The 20,732-nt window shown below is 40.5% G+C and overlaps 2 protein-coding genes across 7 annotated transcripts in view; one reads left to right on the top strand and one right to left on the bottom strand.

The window, feature by feature from the left end:
• Nucleotides 1–20,732, top strand: part of igsf21a (immunoglobin superfamily, member 21a) — a 286,476-nt gene that overhangs the window by 228,878 nt on the left and 36,866 nt on the right. For all 5 annotated transcript variants that reach the window (XM_079684282.1, XM_079684280.1, XM_079684281.1 and 2 more), the window contains one exon: nucleotides 922–1,037. In XM_079684282.1, coding sequence (XP_079540408.1) covers nucleotides 922–1,037 — 116 coding nt within the window. The remainder of the gene's footprint in view (nucleotides 1–921; nucleotides 1,038–20,732) is intronic.
• LOC307040997 (general transcription factor II-I repeat domain-containing protein 2A-like) lies at nucleotides 14,924–18,613 on the bottom strand. Of its 2 annotated transcripts, none has more exons than XM_079684276.1 (2): nucleotides 15,260–18,613; nucleotides 14,924–15,080 (listed from the first exon to the last, which is right to left on the bottom strand). In XM_079684276.1, the coding sequence occupies exons 1-2, from the start codon at nucleotides 17,092–17,094 to the stop codon at nucleotides 15,056–15,058; spliced, it is 1,860 nt and encodes a 619-aa protein (XP_079540402.1). In that variant the 5' UTR covers nucleotides 17,095–18,613; the 3' UTR covers nucleotides 14,924–15,055. The 2 variants fall into 2 exon arrangements, with proteins under 2 accessions (XP_079540402.1, XP_079540403.1); XM_079684277.1 differs by having other exon boundaries at nucleotides 14,965–15,080; nucleotides 15,250–18,613.

A 20,732-nucleotide genomic window follows, 5' to 3' on the forward strand; every position in this document is an offset into this window, starting at 1 on the left:
CTACAAAATGCGTCTATAATGTATTTTCGATCTTCCGAATTCAGACGAGCGATCTCTCCCCCGCCTGCTTGCGAGGGGGCGGGGCAGTTTACACACACACGCAGGAGATGGCGGAGAGAACGCGCTCCGAGGTGTGGTTAAACTTTATCCGTCTCGATGTGGACAATGCTCGTTACCAAAATTGCAATAACAGTTTATCATATAAAGGCGGTAAAACGAGCAATTTGTCTAAACATTTAGCAAAAGTGCACCACATTCAGACGGAGAAATGCACCGGGTTCGGCTGTCTTTCTAGTAGCTCTGTAGCCCCTTCCAAGAGTAACCTTTCCACGTCAGGTGTTATGTATGCTAGCAGCAACACGCAGAGTTAACTCAGTTATAAAAACATAGGTTAATGATTAGAGGTAACTGAATTAGTTATTTTGTTAAAGTTTCAGCTATTCTGTTTACAGTTCTGTCATCACATTATTTAATATGATTTGTTAAAACATTGTTGTTTCTTTTGATGTGAAATATTATGCATTTAATTAAAATAAAAAGCAATGTTAGTTTTGTTCACAATTTGTTGAGTTAGTTTACCTTATTTTTTGTCAAAAGAACCGTTAATACTATCGTTGAAAGGACCGGATCGATAAGCAGTATTGATATAAGTAGTAGTACAGTTAAAACCTTAACGATCCGAATAATCGATTAATCGTTTCATTAATCGATAGATTAATCGATTATCAAATTAGTCGTTTGTTGCAGCCCTAGTGGTGGGGATAAAATCGCCCATTTCAAAAGGTGGTGGGGACATGTTCGCAACATTCCCAGAATAAATGACGCCTATTACTGTAGTTAAAAAACATCTGATGTTGCATTTTGTGTTTATGAAATGTTTTGGAATATTCCTTCACAAAACCTTCTTTCTGTCGTCCACAGCGCCTCCAAACAACATATCAGTGGTGGCAGAGAACACTCCAGCCCTATTCAGTCGATACCAGGCCCAGAATTTCACCCTCATCTGCACTGCGAAAGGAGGGAAACCAGCCCCATCCGTAAGTTACTGTTGAAGATACAACATGCTGCTCGTCCATTGGGACCTGCCTTTACAGCACACAGATCCCTGCTGTTTACAGAGGAAAAGAAACTGCGTTGCATGTTGCTGACGGGAGTCTTTTTTCATTCTGAATTGCAACAGCACAATCCTTGATCCTGGTGCCTTCCACAGACACGTTGTTTGCTAAAATATGCTGGTGGATACAAGCTCTATACAGACACAGCCACACATAAAATATATTGTACCTCGCAGCCATTTAAAGTAGCTGTCACCAGCACCAATGTTACAGTCATTACAGTTGACCTATTGATTACCAGCGCTAATTTAGTCATGGGATGTAGTCATTCAAAAAGGTAGATCAGATTTAGGAAACAGACGCATTTGTGTTATTGATGGTTACACTCAGGCCAATTAATCTAACCACTGTGACATGACAGTAATGACTCCACACAGAAGATCGCTGAACACCCGATTACATGTGCATGCAGGGACACACCAATGTGCACATGTAAGCAAATGCAGGACGTACACACTTTTTTATCAACATTTTGAAGAGCAAGACAAGGTCTTTGAAATATCTGAAGCATATGCTTCCGTGTTTGGTGGCACAGGAGCTTACCAGCGCTGTTTGAGAGCGCTCACTCGCTGTTTGTTCCCACTGCGTCATTAATCATCGTCCATGGGTGTATGGTAATGGAGTCCTGAGCACTCCTATGTCCTGCAATTATGAGCCCGGTGAGAGGTGACTACAAGGTGAATATGATTTCCGCCTCTGAGGTACTTTCTGGTTGATGGTGTGATGAGTGAGGTTACACGGGAACAAAACCGTCAGTAGCTACTGCTACTGACCATGCTACAGATGTCAATGCAAAATCTACAGCTCCTCTACCACAACCATCTGCAACAAGTGGACATGGAGAACCACATAAACTACATGTTGCTAAATTCACCGCGGATAATAAACAGAAAGGCAACCAGGCAACCATTGCAACCATGCTCAGGGGTCTTCTTCGCTGCTTTTGGTGTATTTTGTGGCGTAAATACAGCGCCACTTACAGGCCCGGCATATGTACTACAGCGTCTCCAGCGGGTCGAACGCTCTCGTGTGAAGGGACACGTTTATTGAGCCGTATCCGTGTGAACGGAAGACTTTTTTTATCGAATTCGGTTCGTTTGCGGTTCGTTTGCGGTTCGTTTGCGGTTCGTTTGCGGTTCGTTTGCGGTTTGTTCGCGGTTTGTTCGCGGTTTGTTTGCGGTTCGATTACGTTCCCGTGTAAATGGGGCCTTAAGCGATTAAAGTTCAGCACCGCTAAATCTTTTTCCTATGATTAATGGAGGAAAAGAGATCTGTAGGGTTTCAGCTGGTCAGTATCCCCAGACTGTTTCTGTGTCAGTGGCTAAGTCACTTTGCTGATAATTAGCTTTTTCCCTGACTCAGCAGGCAAACAATCAAAGTCACTTACATGAGATAATTACAAGAATGTAAAGGCTGTTTGGTCGCTCCTTTCGACATTGTATTGTAGATTGCAAAAAAGATCTTTGATATAAGACATATTGAAAGGTTTTGATATAGCCACATCTTGCGAAGACATAGCGATACAATCTGAAAGAGCAATCGGTTTCACGCAGAAAAACAATATTCTTTAGTGTTATATATGGTGCATAAAAACCTTAAACATTTATTTTAGTTTAAAAGGAAATTATAATTATATATATAATTATATAATTATATATATATATATATATATATATAATTATATTATATTATACAGAAATGGATTGGGAAGCTTTAAAAACACAGGAAGAATGAGTTTGATCGGGTTTCATATGAAGCAGATTATATGCCGGAAGAAGCATAGCAAATAAAGGCAGATGTATCAATGTACTAGTGCAGGCTGTGAAAGAGGCATTGAAAGTACTACAAATGTAAATGAGTACAAAAACATAAGAAATGCTGTCTCTTAAGATAATGCAATTCAACCAAGAATACAAAAAGAAAGTTATCAAACGCTTGTTCAAGGCTGTTAAGCATGAATGATCGTTAACACACACAGCTTGAGTCAGTAAAAGTTGCAGTAATGGACAAAAAAGCATGGAATTAATTAAAAATAATGAGCTATGCGGGCTGTCATTGTATCAGACACATAGAAACTCATATTGTGACCACAGCAAATGTTCGCCATTGAGAACCAGCAGCCTACCAGCTAGAAGAAAAGATTTTAAAACAAAATTACTTTTACTGGAGCACCTTGACAGTAATTGTAGTGAAAACATTGACTCCAATATTATCCTTATCATAGCAAGACATCCTCCTACATCTTCAAATGGGCTCAATTTGTATCCTAAGTGGCTTTTTTTTGGCTTTAACCCATTAAAAATACTTTCTTTATGTATTGGAGAAACACAAACAACACTTTTAAAGTCCTGCACACCCACACAGTTAATCTCTTCCAAGTTTGCTAAAGTCACCAAACTTCATCCATATGTTCTAAATCATTAAGAAAAAGTTAACATTCTGGTGGATGAAAATAACTAATGGGAGATTCAGATGTTGGTCAAATACAGTTTTTGAACACTCACATAGTCCTGAGAAGAGTTTTAATGAGCAAGTATAAGTGAAAACAGCTGGATAAGCATTATGAGTGTGAAAGGTTGTTCATGTTGTTAGTGCTCTCCAAGTATGTCAATTGTTTGTTAAAATTATATTTCGTTAATGTTTGAGCCAGAATACCAGTGGAATAAATCAACTTGCTTGCCTGGATAGAAAGTACATTTTAGGTTAACTAATTATAGTCTGGTACTACATACATAGGCAGAATGTTTTTTAACTGCAAAGATATGAAGTTGGGACCATCTATGGAAATTGAGAAGGAAAACACTTTCAACTTGGGAAGTTACAAGTTATTCCCCCCTGTGGGGAGTTTATCACGGCCTGTCAAAATTTGCTTGTACCCTCGGTCTAAATCAAAACCCAGAAAACAAACTCTGACAGGTTTCATGGATAGATTTCAGAAGTACAGTCTCAATGGGCTCACCAGTCCTGCAAACATCACTTTAATCTCCTTTGAGAACTCATACAGATGTCTTTAGTCAGTAGCAAGAGAAAGGGGAAATATATATTTGTAATCAGCATGAAAACAATATTTTGACGAGTAGAGGTTGCGTTAATCTTAAGTCTTTGGTATGTTTTCCATGGTTGGTTCAAATCAACCAATCCAAGTTTATCTATATAGCCCAATATTACAAACTACACATTTGTGCCAGGGGGCTTTGCAGTTTGTACACAATATGACACCCTCTGTCCTTAGACTCTCGCTTTGTGCAAGGAAAAAACCCCAAAGAAACCCCACGATAGAAAAACGCAAGAAACCTTGGGGAGAGCAACAGAGGAAGGATCCCTCTCCAAAGACGGACAGACCTTCAGTAGGTGTCTTGTGTATACATTAAAAAGATAATACATTCACAACATAGACGGACTAAGTGTTAGATGGATAATGTGTATATATATTCAAGAAAAGGACGATGGATCCAGGTGAATGTCAGCACATTTCTTGGTACCGCAAAAAGTAGTTAGGTGAACGTCAGGCAGGACCACAGCAACAAGCACAGCCACGACTCATGATCCAGGAGTTGCCTTAAATACTGACAAGCTGCCAGGTGAGAGACAAAGAAACTCTAGGGAAGCTGAGTTGGTTACTTTTATTTTTGGGAGATAAGGACAAACAGATAAGGAGGACATGGGTGCATACAGAGCGAAAGAGAAGTGGTGGAAATCCCCTGACAGTCAAATCACATAGAAGCAAAACTAGGGGCTGGTTCAAAGCAAGCCTGAGCCAGGCCTAACTATAAGCTTTATCAATAAGAAAAGTTTTCTCTTAAAATTGGACAGAGTGTCTGCTCCCCTAACAGGAACTGGAGCTTGATGGCAAAAGGTTCTGGCTCCCAATAGGCGCTTTCACACCGGAGTACTTTTCCCAGGATAGTTCCTGGGATTTTGCATTCACACCAAAAAGATCTGGAACTAGAACTTTTTTTTGCTGACCTTTTCACCCCTTTTTAGTCCCTGCTAGAGAGCAGGTATTTTCCTGGGGAGAAAAAGGTTCCAATTTCTGATTGGCTGGGCGAATTACAAACCACGGCCCGTAAAACTCTGAAAAGTTTTTGTGAAGCCGCCATTGTATTTGCTCGCATTAGCATTATTAGCATTAGCCCAGTGAACCAACGGAGAGAGACTAACTTATGGCAACACAAAAGAAAACATGGGAGCGGTGGAGTGATGGGGAGGTGTCGGCGTTCTGGCGATTTACTCGGAAGGCTTCTATTGAAGCCAGTCCCCAACTCCGGGGACTTCTGGCCGGGGACTTCGGGTGGCAGTATACGCCGTGAAGTTGTTTGCGGCCTGCCAGTAAACCCAAAGCAGAAGAAGAAGAATAAGTGACGTCAGTGGCTCCCTCAGGGACTTATTCCGATAGTTCCAGGAAATAAAAGTTCTGGGAACTATTCCTGGGAAAAGTACTTGGTGTGAAAGTGCCTCTTGTCATTTTAGAGACTTACGAACCACTAATTTCCCTGCTGCATTCTTGGAAGGCAATGCCCTATTAGTAGTAGGGTATTATGAGGTCTTTAAGATAGGGTGGTTCCTGCTTTGTGGGCAAGAAGAACATTTTTACACTGTCTATATTTGTATTGTTTTATCATAGCATTAGCTCTGAAGGAGACTGTAGTCAAATGTTGCCGAATGTCAACATGTCAAATCTTGGCATATCAAATAGTTGTTTAATAAATGCTAATCTTACATTTTCTGTCAAAAGTTATAAGTGGGAAATTATAAGATTAAAAAACGTAGCGTTGTTGACTTGATTTCCAATCATTATATCATCAAGTATTGCAGTTGAAATACTTTCTTTTCAGTTTTAAGAATGAGCACTGATATGACATTTCAACTGTGACCATTTGTTTTATTTGTGCTGTTTTCCACAGTCACGCTGCATAACAAAACCTTATTATTAGGTTTGTAAGTATTTGCTTGAATGTTGCTGCCCAGTTGTGTGGCTGCAGCTTCAAAGGCTCCCTTAGCTTGTGATGAAACTCATTAAGTTGTTGTAGCTGCTGCTGCCCTGGGTCTTGCTGCAAAATGAGCTGTTGTCAGCTCTATTTTCAATATCATCTCATTGCAAGCCCGGTCTCAATAGTGGCTCACAACTTAAAACGTAATGGACCCAATTTGCTAAACCAGTTTCTCTAGTATTTAATATTTTAAATCTTTGTTTCTAGCTATACTAATTGATATTCTGCTTTAGTTATTAGGAGACTGCAATGAATTCATTCCGCAACACACTTTATATTAAGATTTTCCCGTGTCTAGTGTATTTTCAGGCTCACAGCGCCAAAATGTCAAACACATATTGTGCTTTCATTTATTAGAAATGCTCAACACTGAAAAAAAAATTAATTTCCAGAAAGTCATGAAGTAATTTTAAACATGGAATGATTGCAATCATTGTTGGAACCGTATAGGGGCAAGTTTTAAACTTCTGGTTTTCTCGTCTCAAACTCACATTTTTTCAACCTTGTTTGTGGTTAAAAGCCGGAAATAAGGAAATAACTCAAACTTAAGAGATTTTTACGTTTAAAATATGTCAGTCAATGCTCTACTCTCGAATATCTGTAGCGTCTTTGTGTCATAAAAATGGTGGTTGCTAACATGTGACCTATTTAATTTATAAAAAATCAAAAAATCTATCAAACATTTTTGTTGGCCACAAAGCTTTTCTACAATATACTGAAATCCAATGGGGAAATCCATTAGCTTTTTGACGAGGGAGCCCTTGCAATGGTAACTTCCGGGTCGGCCTACAAAAATACCTCATCACTGCACCACTCTATTGGCAAATACTTTTTTTAGTTTTAATGTCAAACTTGGCCACAGTTGCTCTTTCATCCAGCAGTGACAGAGTTGTCTTGCAAGATACTTGGATTCCGTGAACTCAGGTGATTACGTGAATCTTGCAGGATTATCATTTCATACAAAGATACATTTTGCCAGGTTACAAGCAGTGTTGGTTGTACACAGGTTACAAGCAGTGTTGGTTGTAACGCGTTACAAAAGTAACAGAGTTACAGTAATATATTAGTTTTTGCTATAACGAAGTAATGTAACACATTACTAATGAAATGTGGGTAAGATTTTACCCGTTACAATGCTCAGTAACGCAGTTACAACACATTTTAAGAATGTACTAACTTAGCGAGACATTCCGACACCAGAGACAAATTGTGCGGGTAGATTAGTATACCTGGTGTGTTTACCCTTCAAGCTTCGCGTCTGGATCTTCGGGCAGTTGAATGTTATGCACCCTCTATTCAAAAGAGAGAACGGAGCGAAAAATACAAACAGCAAATTGTGTCAGGTGCGCGTGACCTGCTCCGCTGCACGTGCATCATTTCCAAAGTGCTTCCACAGCAGTGACACACATCTGTGGATAATCATTTATACAAAAATGGTTGAAGCAACCATCACTAAACGCCAGCAACAATGCATCTACTGCAGACAGTAGCAACAGGTCGGATGGGGACATCACGTTACCCTCCGTTGCGGACACTAGCTTATTCCCGCCTGACTCGCCGCCCTCGCCCCCGGAGCAGCAGTCTTCGTCGCCCGAAACTACGCTGCCCCTCTGCGGCCCGCAGGTGCCAGGATACCACGGCAAAACAGAGCCTGCCCAGGTATATCTAAACAAGTACCCGCCTGTACAGTGGGGTTAGGCGGTCATTTTGCAGCTCGTGGCATAAAAATAGACAATGGAATATTCATGTGAAAATAGTGCCATATTCTGCCATGCCTGTAGAAATGTTGGGTCAAATATAATGCATACAATAGCACAGATACCTTCACCACGAATGGCTACAAAAAGATCTCATATCCCAAGCTTATCAACAAGCTAATTTTGCAGCTGAAATGTTCTCCAGGTCACAAAGTCAACCTCACATGATGATGTGATACCAGTTTTCAAGCACAGTAAATGTTCTCTTCCCAGAGTATATGATGGGACCAAAGTGATGATTTAGTACATGGTTTTAATAATACTTTTCAATGTTGGGAGCTGGTTCAAATAATATTTGCCTTGATTTACAATATGTTTTCATTTGTTTTATCAGTAGAGTTTTGAAGCTTATGTGCTTTTCTTTTCCACAGTCCACTTTGGACTATATGAAATATTTCAGGATTGCACTTTTAACTCACTTGAAATGTTCTCACTTGCTTGGTTTCAAAACATAACAAATGCCATAATATGTTCATTGGGGACCATCAATGCTATTTTTCATTGCTGTTGCCGGCCACTATTGCTCATGTAAACCTATTACTGCTGTGTCCCCTGTAATCTCAGATCCACCCTGAGTCATTTTGTTCTGGAACCGGGCCTGTACACGGCCATATACTAAACAAAATACAGAGCCCATTCCGTGTCCTGTTACTGCTTACTTCCTCTCTGCCTTCTTCTGGTGATTTATCTGACGTCCAGCGCTCCGTCTTTTAACCTCTTTTCCTTTCTCTTTCTTGATCCTCCTTAGGCAACCTTCTTTATAGTCCTTGACAGTGGTCTGTACTACTGTATTAACAACGTGTCACGTCAAGTATTCAACTAAGCCGTGTAATACAAGTTTTTAGTAGCCTTAAGGGCCTACACAGTTGTTATGCTATACCACATTGCCCTTCACTGGATTTATAATGAGCTGCACTAAACTACATTTTAGCATTTAAAATACCTAGCCATTATTTTGCGGTTATTTTGGTAAAGTAACTCAAAAGTAATATAAAAGTAGTGCAACTCATTACATTTCAGAGACAGTCATATTGTAATGTTACTTTCAAAAGACAGTAATAAGTAATATATAATATATTACATTTTGGAAATAACTTGCCAAACACTGGTTACAAGTACTGTGTTTGTGTATAGGCCAATCACTATACTAAGAGGAGCTAATGGCAGCTAAGAGGCGTGGTTTCAGTCAGAACATCGCACAAGCTTCCCCAACATTGATCTGGTTGGTTAAAGTTAGGCTGTGATTAGACTGATGGTTCATCCAATCACTTGCCGAATGTTTTAGGAAAGTGCCAGCCCATTTCCAATTAGTTTCCAATGACGGTTTCTCAGATGGTGCTGTGTTACCAACCATCTGGCATGTCAGGTTAGTTACAGAGCAACACTTCATTCATTTTGAGTCTTGTTTGTGGCCACATGATAAATCTGCAAGGGAAAGCGAGTGTACTGTCGATTTTAGACTTGGAAACAGCTGCATGCAGGTAAACAATGTGCTGTAAGTAAAAGGAAATGTAATTATATAAATAGAGTTAGTTGATACCTTCTTAAAGGATTAGATTATTTCAGCACCCGTTTTATGCTTAAGCGATCAAATGTTGTTCTATTTCCTGCTGCAAGCAAACACTGCCAAACACTGCCAAACACGTCCTCTCGTTGCAAGTACTGCCTACAACGGGGCTGCTGTTAATGGAAAGTGAAAAGAATGGGTGGGAAGGACAAAATGAGCTGATTATGGTGTAGATCAGCAACAATCCCTAAAAGTAATTCAAGCAAAACAACATGTGTAGCTACACAGTGTCTGCGCTGCACATTTTATTTTTATTGTCAGGTTTTCATGCTTTTTTTAAATGCAAATATATTAACAGTTTTCTATTCTCAAACAAATAAATGGGCGACTTCCGAATAGTGTATGTGACCTGAAGTAAAAGAGTGCGGGAGAGGACAATAGAGTCGAAAATGTACTAAAGATGCTTTATACTCACTTAACCTTCTCTTCATGTGCTTTATGGACCAGACATTTTAGCCTTGATACCTCTTTCTCTACCTTTGAATACATATGGAAGCATCTCAACATTATTTAACTCTGAATGGCTTTAGCCCTGCTTTGATCAAACCTTAGGATAAAGTTCCATCACCACAGCCTTGGCTTTATTATTTTGTAGCGAAGAACCTCAAGAGCTTAAACAACATTTAATGCTACATTTGCGGTTGTGTTTATACATTTATTTGATCCTCCACAAAGAAAGAATATGTTTCCTGTTGCTATGCAACATCCACTTGCTTCCTATCAGCATACATTGTGATGTCTAACACGTCATTCAAGTGTAGACCTTTAGGGTGCGTTCACACCTGCCTTGTATAGTCCAGTTGAATCGAACCCTGGTGCGTTTAGCCGCTTGGTGCGGTTCATTTGGGTCGGTGTGAACACAATCCGAGACCTCTTAAGTGAACTAAACAACCGGACTGTGGTCCGCTAAAATAGGTGCACTTGCTTGCAAACTCTGGAGCGGTTCATTGCTGGTGTGAACGCAGTCCGCACCAAAACATAGGAAGCGTAGTATTTACGCATCACAAGAACACGGATGTCTTCAAAGATCTTTAGCGAAAGAGTCTTTCAAGACATCCGCGGTTGTTTAGTTAAAGAGTGAAGCAGAATGAAGTGTTGAACAGTGTCGTGTAAAGTAAAAATTCTCCGTCAGCTACATAAAAGTAAGAACACCTGTCGCCCCTCCTTACTGCAGAACGTCTCTCATTATATGTGTTATAATGTTTTTTAACGGACGTTGTCTGATTATATAATCATATGCGCGGGCCGCTAGTGTCTGTTGATGTCCAGATTAACAGCAGCATGAGAATAACCTGCCGAAAGTGCCGATGCTCCATGGCGGAGGCAAAGTGAAATGACACGGAGTGTTGCCCACCGAAACCTACTGATTTTACACTACATCTATAGACGTATTATATTAAATAAAGGTACAGTTTATTTTAATAAGTTTTGTCTACAGACGTGGGTAGCATATGACAACATCCGGGACTACCGTACAGATGTAGCACTGAATTTCGGACTCCAGCTTACAGCTTCCTGCCTACGACCTGCCAAAGACCAGTATAGAGGAATGTTAAGCCCTCCCACTATTTTCCAAGAGGGCGTTGCCAGATTTTCAATTTCAGGTTTTAACCAGGAGATGGCGCTTCATTCACAAATACAGAAAGACAAGTTTCATGGACTTTCAGTTGTGTTTTGAAGAGCATTTGAACACATCAATATTTTAGATCAACTAAAGTATATCTAATCTTGTAATTCAATAATATATAGTCTTTATATATTAAATAATCATAATGTAAATGTTTACATTACACTTCTTTATTTGTTATGCTCATACTTTAACCTTTACAATCGTTTGCTTTAATATGCAGTATATTTTTGTGTTTGCTTCCTCCTGCTCCCTTTCGGACACATACTGTATGATTTATTATTATTATTAAGATAAGATAAGATGTTACTTTATTGATTGAACATTTTAGTTTAGAATGTGCTGTCCCACGGTAATTCAGAAGGCTCACAGGTCACATTCCGACCATTATTTAAAACAATAGGTGCTTTCACACCGTCTACAGTTTGATTTGTATAGAGGGAGCTCTGTCAGTTTTCGAATTACCCATTTGCTTTCGGGGAGCCCTATTTTTCAGAACACATCCTGCTACTAAATATGTCACACGCACACTCTGTTGACTGGCGCAGCAGCGCGGATGCGATCAATTGCTATAAAAACACTCTTCTACTAATACAGACGGTGTCACTATGCCGGCGGATGTGGCCGTTGTTGAAGCCTCTTCAGGCTCCCCATCGGCAGGCCTCTCCCTCGGTGTGGAGCTGTCAAGCTCGACCCTAACGCCGCTTACAGCCGGCCAACTAAAAGTTGTTTTCCGTTCACGTTGTAATTTTTAGACTCCTTCGCTTCTTTGCTTGTGAATCCAAAAGCTGTGACGCTTGGCTGTTTTCGTTTTGCCATATTTTTTTATTATACAGCCAGAGTTAAATAAATATCAATATGAACATTTCAAATACCGCGCCGGCATCACCGCCATAACCATAGCAACGTAAGTAAGAATGCAGCGCCGCCACGTACAGATGGCAACACCCAGACATATTCACAAATATAAAACAAATATTCAGAAACTGTAATGAACAATAACTATTATTTATTTCAAGAACTGTTATTTACAGAAACTCAACATTTCTAATCTCTGTGACACAAATATGCACGATTGTTTTGGGCTCCCCTTATTTATCTCAAAGTCAGCCTTCAGGGGAGCTCCCTCCCTCTTCGAGGGAGCCAAGCTCCCCCTAGCTCCCCCCCATTTCGAACAGTGTCTGTGGCTGAATGGCCAGCGATTAGGTGCGGCGCATTTATCATAGGTGATCAGAGCTAACTGCCTGCCGTCAGATTTCATTTAAAAAACGGATCTGATTTTAAGACTATTTCTGCGCTCATAAAGAATGATAAGAATAAGAATAATGCGTATTGAACTGGTTTAATTAATTAGTGAGTTTATTTAACACTAGAACCGCCAATCGGGTCAATCTGTGTGATGTGTGTTGTGTGTGTGCAATGTAACTTTTTTTCAATAAAATATTAAAGTCTCCCAGTCCTTGACTTTTCCTGAAAGTGTGTTATGTAGCACCCTATGTTGTTAAAAATTGCATTCTAATAGCGGGATTTTACGGGTTTAGGTAGACCTATACAAAAACCTCTGGTGGTTCTAGTGTTAAGGTAATTAGGTACAGTAGAAGCCCTTTTTTATCAGTAACGAATTTAGCAGTTGAACATAAAAGTCAACTAACTGAGGGTCACTTGCAATGACAGTGTTGTGTCTAACTGTAAGCTTGTCAGAGTAACCTACCGTTAATTTAGCTGCTGGAGAAGAAAGATCAAGGGGGGAGGGGGGGAGAGAGCTGTGGTTGATGGGCCATTAGTTGTGTAAATACACAGCTGAGAGCTGCCGTTTCATTCTGACTGTTTAAAAAACTGTAACAACGGACTATTTTTCTTAGCGGATGCATGTCAATTTAAATCAATACATACAACAATTTTTTAAATCAATACATACAACTATTTTTTAAATCAATAAAAACGTTTTCTAAATCCATAAAAGCATTTCAATTAATATTGGGAGTCATGTCGTTACTTTGTTGAGAAAGTGGCCGTGTAATAAGCGGGATAATTTGCAGCGACTTGTTCCTTATGGGGAAAATAACACCCGTCATGTGTGTGTAGAGGTGTGTGTGGTTAAAACACTTTCATGAAGTGAAGGAATTTCCTTCTATAAAACAGCTGTGGGCAGCAGTGAGTGTCACGGACATGAATTCATAGATCAAGGCAGACTGGTGCACACACTCTCCTGTCCTGCCAGGCGACACGCCCGTTCTAAGCCGTGTCCCTCACTCCTCACATCCCAAGCATCCCCGAAAAGTGTATTATGTTGTTACATCTCAAATGTTATGTTTCAGTTGTGCTCTTTCTATGTTCAGTGATGCAAACTTGTCACCTTTCGGCGAAATTCGCCGTTTTGAATCCAAAATAAGTCGTTTGTGTGATTCATGTAGATCTGCAATACAAATATTTTTGGGGTATGGGGGGGCTGGGACCCGGAGTAATCTGCGGCCGTGAGCTGTTATGTGCCATCATGACACGCATGGTGTTCTTTTTTTATATATTATAATGAAGTACGAGCTGTGTGCTCGAGTCTTCCTGCCTGTCGGCTCTGCTCATCATTGTATAATAAGGCTCTGCTGCTCCGAGATGATGGTCTAGCTTCAGCAGCTACATTACCTACGGGTGCGTTTGTTAATATAAACTGTGTGTCCGGAGTCACTGTGGCACAGACTGGACCGCTGGTGAACAGCTGTTAGAACGGGCCGTTCAGGTGTTCAGAGCAGAGCTCCCTGTCGGAGCGGCAGAGCGTGATGTGAACTGAAACGTTTTTCTGTGGCAATATTATTTAAGGAATCGTTGAGCGAGCTAGCTAGCTAGCATACATTGTCACTATCTGCTAACGTTAGCTTTAGCCTTCTATTTCTAATAGTTTTTTTCATAGACTATAAAGAGAGGTGGTATAAGTATATATTGTACTTGAGTAAAAGTAGAAGTACTCAGATCTTGTACTTGAGTAAAAGTAGAAGTACTCAGGTCTTGTACTTGAGTAAAAGTAGAAGTACTCAGATCTTGTACTTGAGTAAAAGTAGAAGCACACAGATCTTGTACAAGAGTAAAAGTAGAAGTACTCAAATATTGTACTTGAGTAAAAGTAGAAGCACACAGATCTTGTACTAGAGTAAAAGTAGAAGTACTCAAATCTTGTACTTGAGTAAAAGTAGAAGCACTCAGGTCTTGTACTTGAGTAAAAGTAGAAGCACACAGATCTTGTACTTGAGTAAAAGTAGAAGTACTCAGATCTTGTACTAGAGTAAAAGTAGAAGTACTCAGGTCTTGTACTTGAGTAAAAGTAGAAGTACTCAGATCTTGTACTTGAGTAAAAGTAATAGTCCCAGAGTGTAGGAATACTCTGTTACAGTAAAAGTCCTGCATTCAAAATGTTCCTCAAGTAAAAGTAGAAAAGTATTATCATCAAAATATAGTGAAAGTAGCGACAGTAAAAGTAGTCATTGTGCAGATTGGTCCATTTCAGAATAATAGATATGATATGTTTTATAATGATTGATCATGAAAGTGTTCTCAAAGCTGGTAAAGGTGCAGCTAGTTTGAATGACTTTGTATACTGCAGGGTAGCTGGTGGATTTACTCCAGGTGGAACTAAAGTCTGATTTAACACTTGATTATATTTCACTTAATTAATCCAGATCTGTGAAGTAACTAAAGCAGGGGTTCTCAAAGTTTTGATGAGTGAGGGCCAATTTAGGTACCCAATATTGGATTGAGGGCCGCCCAAGAAAAAACGGAACACAAAATTCCAAAACAAATCTTTTCTTTATTGCACACACACACACACACACACACACACACACACACACACACACACACACACACACACACACACACGCACACACACACACACACACACACACACACACACACACACACACACACACAGAGAGTATTGCGCTGGAGTTAGTGATATGCTGTGGATTTCCTGTCTTATCAGCAGGGCCCTGTTTCAGAACCAATTCCAGCTACTCAAGCACCACAGGATAGTCTCTGCAAGACAAATACAGAGAGACAGAGAGGGGGGAGGGAGAGAAAGAGACTTTTAAAATCGAAGCTTACCAAAGACCACAATAACACAGTATTCATCATCATCATTGTTATTATTATTGTTGTTGTATTTGTAACACAAATCGGCTATTATTGCCTGTCATCAACATACCTGTTCCTACTTTGAATGGGATTTATGGTGCTGTCGTCTGTTGGCTACTATTCCTTTGATGTCCGGTTCCATCTCCGTTGTTGCTATACGAAGGACAGCATGTAGATGGGCATCCGTCAGCCTGGATCTCAGCTGGGATTTGTTGATGGCCATGGTGGAGAAGGTTTTCTCACAAATGTATGTGCTTCCGAACAGAGAGGCCATTCTGATGGCATGTTGGCGAAGTGCAGGGTACGTAGATGGGGAAAGTCCTTTGTAGAACTCGATGAGATTCTTGTCTCGATATGCTGCTCTGGCCTCAGAGCTCTCCTGCAGGTCGATGAGCTCGAACTGCATTTCTGCAGGCTCTTCTTCGGGTGCACATGTGAAGGGATCTTGGAATAGGTTGAATGACTTCTCGTGGTCACTGAAGTCCGAGAAGCGGTGGTGGAATTCCTCTTGGAGTTTTTCCATGAGGTTGTGGTTCTTGTCTGAACACAGGTGATGTAAAACGTCACATTCACCTGCGAGCACCTTGCAGGCGGGGAAATGGGTTAGATTCCCCTCTCTGAGCTGTCCCTGCACTAGTTGAAGTTTTCGCTGGAAAGCTTTGACGCTTTCAAACAATGTGGAAATGAGCTTCCCATGGCCCTGCAGCTTCACATTGAGATCGCTGAGAAAGGTGTTCAGGTCAACAAGGAACGCTAGGTCACAAAGCCATTCAGTGTCACTTAACTGTGGCAGATCTTGTCCTTTTGATTGCATGAACTCAGCGATTTCTTTCCTCAAATTAAAAAAACGCTTCAGTGTGGCACCTCTGCTCAGCCACCTGACAGCAGTGAAGTATATGACGTCACCAAATTCAGCCTCTGATTGCACCAAAAAAGTTTTGAATTGACGGTGATTCAGACCTCTGGACTTTATGAAATTCACTGTCTTGACAACAATGTCCATGACATGTTTCATTTCTAGCGTATGAGCAGCAAGGGCTTCTTGGTGAATTATGCAGTGATATTTGATTAGGTTCTCACCTCCGTTATTGGCCACTTTGTCGCTGAGCAAAGAGACAGCGCCCGCCTTTCTCCCGACCATGGCTGGCGCTCCATCTGTTGTGACACCGACCATGGATGTCAGCTCCACATTGTATGCATCGAGACTACGACACACAGCATCACAAATGTCGATTCCCCTTGTTCTGTCTTTGATACTCTCCATGCTTGGCAGTTCCTCGCCTATTTCAAAGTCCTCCGTGACCGTTCGAATGAAAATCAGCAGTTGTGCAGTATCAGAAATGTCTGTACTCTCATCCAGTGCTATAGAAAAGGACCCCTTGCCTAGGCCTTCCACACGTAGTCCCAATTGCTCTTTGAGATCATTGGCCAGATCTTCGATTCGTCGTGTCACTGTGTCATTCGATAAACTTATGTCACGGAACTTTGACTTTTGTTCAGGGCATACAATGTCAGCCACTTTCAAAATGCAGTCTCGCACGAATTCTCCATCACTGAACGGCTTGCTCCGCCTGGCAATTTCGTGAGCTACCACATAGCTAGCCTGTGTTACAGCTTCACCGGATTTTGCAAGATTTGTGAAAACTGACTGCTGGGCAGTTAAACCTCTTTGAAGTTGTTCAAGTTTAGTTCTGCGCTCCTTGCCCATGAACTTGTCATACATTTTATGATTGGTATCATAATGGCGTTTTATGTTATACTCCTTGAGCATTGCATTCACCTGCTTGCAGATGAGGCATATCACTTTATCCGACCCCTGAGGTAAAACGAAGTAAGCGTTGCTCCATTTCTCCTGGAACTTCCTTTTCTCCTCACTGACAAAACGTTTTTTACGCGACGGCCCTGGCTCCTCCATCTCGCTTACACAACGAAAACTTCCAACAAATTTTGTTTCCGCTGTTCACGTGAACACTTTGCCGCCTTTGGGACGTGCATCCAATCAGGGAGTGAGTTTGGGGATGCTCGCGCTGGGGGTATTCAGTGGAAATAACAGTGTGCCTGAGTGTGGACGTTGGGAGAGACAGCTTGTTGTTTTATTATTGTATAACCTATATGACTTTTGTGTGCGTTCATATACTTAACCACACACGCAAACACACACACTCTTTCTCTGCCGTTACATAGCAGACACTACTTTATCTGTCAAGTTGTCTCCGATGCCACCACAACTTCCTGTCAAACACGTTATCTCGCCTTCAAAATAAAAGCATGCAAACGGAACTGGAAGTTAACCTAAATTAAATCCAAAATACGCATAAAACTACAACGAAGGCAACAAAAACAATGCAACATCTCCTTCAGTCTCAGAGGACACAAAGTTGGGTTATCTACAGACAGTGACTAGCTAAAATCGCTAGCTAACTCCCGTTTCTGATAACTTACAACAGATTTTCCGCTTAACTGCAACTCGCGAGATTTGCGAGATTTGCGAGATTCAGGTTACCAAATAAGGAGTGAGAGTGACGCGTAGAGGAACCGGAAGCTGCGCTAGCCTCCGGTGGCTACCATAATGCTATCATTTAGTTTCTCCGATTTTTGCACAAAAATTGATTGATGGACCATCAATAAATAAGCCATGCCTGCTTCATGTATGGAAGAGGACCAGCGCCTCAAGAAAGCAATCATATCATCAGGTGTGGTCTCTAACATTTATAAATTATTATCTAGGGCTGCCCCGAATACCTATTCTCCTGTCCAACTGTCCTGGGAGCATACCTTGAATATCTCTCTGTCTGCTTTGCAATGGAACTCCATTTGGCAGTCAGCTATGTTCTCTTCTAAATGTGTAAGATTCAGGATCATACAGTTCAAAATTCTCAATAGAGCTTACATCACCCCTGTTACAAAATCCAAGACGGACAATAAACACAGAGATTTATGCTGGCATGAATGTGGCAAGCGAGGTACACCTACTCTGGGAATGCCCAGCGGTAAAAAAAACTTTGGTCAGAAGTAATATCCTTATTGTCTGAATCTTTAAAAGTTAATTTCCCTACATGTCCCATTGCATGTCTACTGGGTCTCAAGCCAGATGGCAATCCTGCAAGGACTACCGATCGGCTCTGGACATTGGCCTGTTTAGCCACAAAAAGACTCATCCTATTAAACTGGAAGGAACGCAAACCAGCCTGCTTTACTAGGGACTCATGGCTGAGGGAGTATCTGGACCTACTGAACATGGAGCGTGCAGCTTCTCTGCTGGGGGATTTTGAGGGGAGACAGGAGGATTGCGGTTCACTGTCCGCAGCTCTCCTATCTAACCCTGTCAATATGGCATCTCCTGTGTAATGTATAATGTATTGTGTATGTAATGTCCTGTGTATGTCACAATCAGCTGTCTTAGGAAGTCATCCTTGCATCCACCCCCCCCCCCCCCCCCCCTCCCCCATTACGTTTTGTTTAGTTGTTTGTTGTTACATGTTTTGATGTACGGTTTGTTATCTGGAGCAATGTCTGTTAAAAAAAAAAAAAAAAAAAAAAAAAAATGTTTTTACTGTACTTGGGGTTTAACAGGTTAACTATCGCGGGCCGCCAGAAACATTTCCGAGGGCCGCCATTGGCCCGCGGGCCACACTTTGAGAACCCCTGAACTAAAGGTATTAAATACATGTAGTGGAGTCAAAGTACACCATGTACCTCTGAACTGTAGTGGAGTAGAAGAACAAAGTAGCAAAACATTGAAATACTTAAATAAAGTACAAGTATCTCAAAATTGTGCCCAAGTATAGTACTTGTTGAGTTTATGAACTTAGTTACTTTACACCATGTGGCTATAAAGATAAAAAGACTTAAGCCTTGCAAAGAGGCATGAAAATACATTTTCAAAATGCTCAACAGTGCTGCCAAAATTATAAACTGACTGCTACACAATTTAAAATAAATGCTTTTATATATTTCTATTAGATGTGACTCTTTGGCGTTTCTGTTATTATTAACACTGCTGCTTTAGTTGTTCTGACTGCTAAAATCCTCTGTTATTCCGTGGGGTGGGGGAGCCGGGGGCTCGGATCCTTGTCACCTTTTTCATACCTGATGAGTTTGCATCCCTGTATGTTAAAAAGCCTCAGTCACCTTAATTCATGTAATAAAAACATCTCAGGTCAGTAACACTCAAAGCTAAATGTGCAATACCATGTTCAGCTATGTGACTATTTATAATGTTATTGTTGTTACATCAGAAGATGTACATATTGAAATGATTTATTAACTTACAGTAGGCTATTTTTTACAATGTGTGTTGGAAGGATTTATTAAATGACAATGAATATTGTCATTGTTGAAGGCTTTTAGAGAAGGGTGAACTATAAGCCTGAATTACATAACATTTTATACCTAAAAACATAAAAGCCACAATAAATAAATCACAATTATTCTAGTTATTTTTACTTCCCGTATTGCTTTCAACCCACCAGCTTTTATGGTGTTGTTACGTCACTAACTGTAAGCTTGTCACATACAGTCTATGGTCACTCAGAGTAATCTACTGTTAATTTAGCTGCTGGAGAAGAAAGATCAGGGGGGGAGAGAACTGTGGTTGATGGGCCATTAGTTGTGTAAATACACAGCTGAGAGCTGCCATTTCATTCAGACTGTTTAAAAAACGGTAACAACGGACTATTTTTCTTAGCGGATGCATGTCAATTTAAATCAATACATACAACTATTTTTTTAAAACATTTTCTAAATCCATAAAAGCATTTCAATTAATATTGGGAGTCATGTCGTTACTTTGTTGAGAATGTGGCCATGTAATAAGCGGGATAATTTGCAGCGACTTGTTCTTTATGGGGAAAATAACACCCTTCATCCAGATGAGGATCCCTCCGCTACACTTTGGGATCCTGATCGACCGACGAAGCTCCATTAAAATATACATATTTTTGGTGAATTACTGAGTTTAGGCATTTTAATAACGTTTTAATGAAGTTGAATACAGTATATTCATATGTGTCAGTGATTTCATGTCAATTCGGCGAACATAAACATAAATGATCGTGGTGAAGATGATTATTCAATTAGGATTAAAAATCGAGAGCCGGGCTGCATTTCCTCCCGTTCGTTTTTTTCGAATAACAAAATTATTTTGTTAAATAACAACATGGTGATGTTTTGTAAATGATGACATGTCTCTTATTTAGCACAGTAGTATGATATCCGTGACATATGGATCTTAACAAAGTTCCGCTGTACATCCAGCATACTGTATCTCACTTTATTTCACATAAGCTCCAGTGTGGAACCCCACTGCACCTCCTGGTGGATCAATGATCCATTGCAGCTGGCTTCATTATAATTACATTTATCTATCACGGGGGCGGTCTCAAGTCAAGCTGGAGGTTTTCCCTTGAGCGAGGGCAGATCACGTACCAATCACGGCCCTCGCGTTTCAAACTGTCTGAAATGAATCGCTACAACTGTAAATGAAAACTGCCGTAAAGTATTTCCAGTATTATTAATAATAATAATAATAATAATAATAATAATAATAATACA

The sequence above is a fragment of the Notothenia rossii genome (genome assembly GCF_949606895.1).
Source record: "Notothenia rossii genome assembly, chromosome: 5".
Lineage (NCBI taxonomy): Eukaryota > Metazoa > Chordata > Actinopteri > Perciformes > Nototheniidae > Notothenia > Notothenia rossii.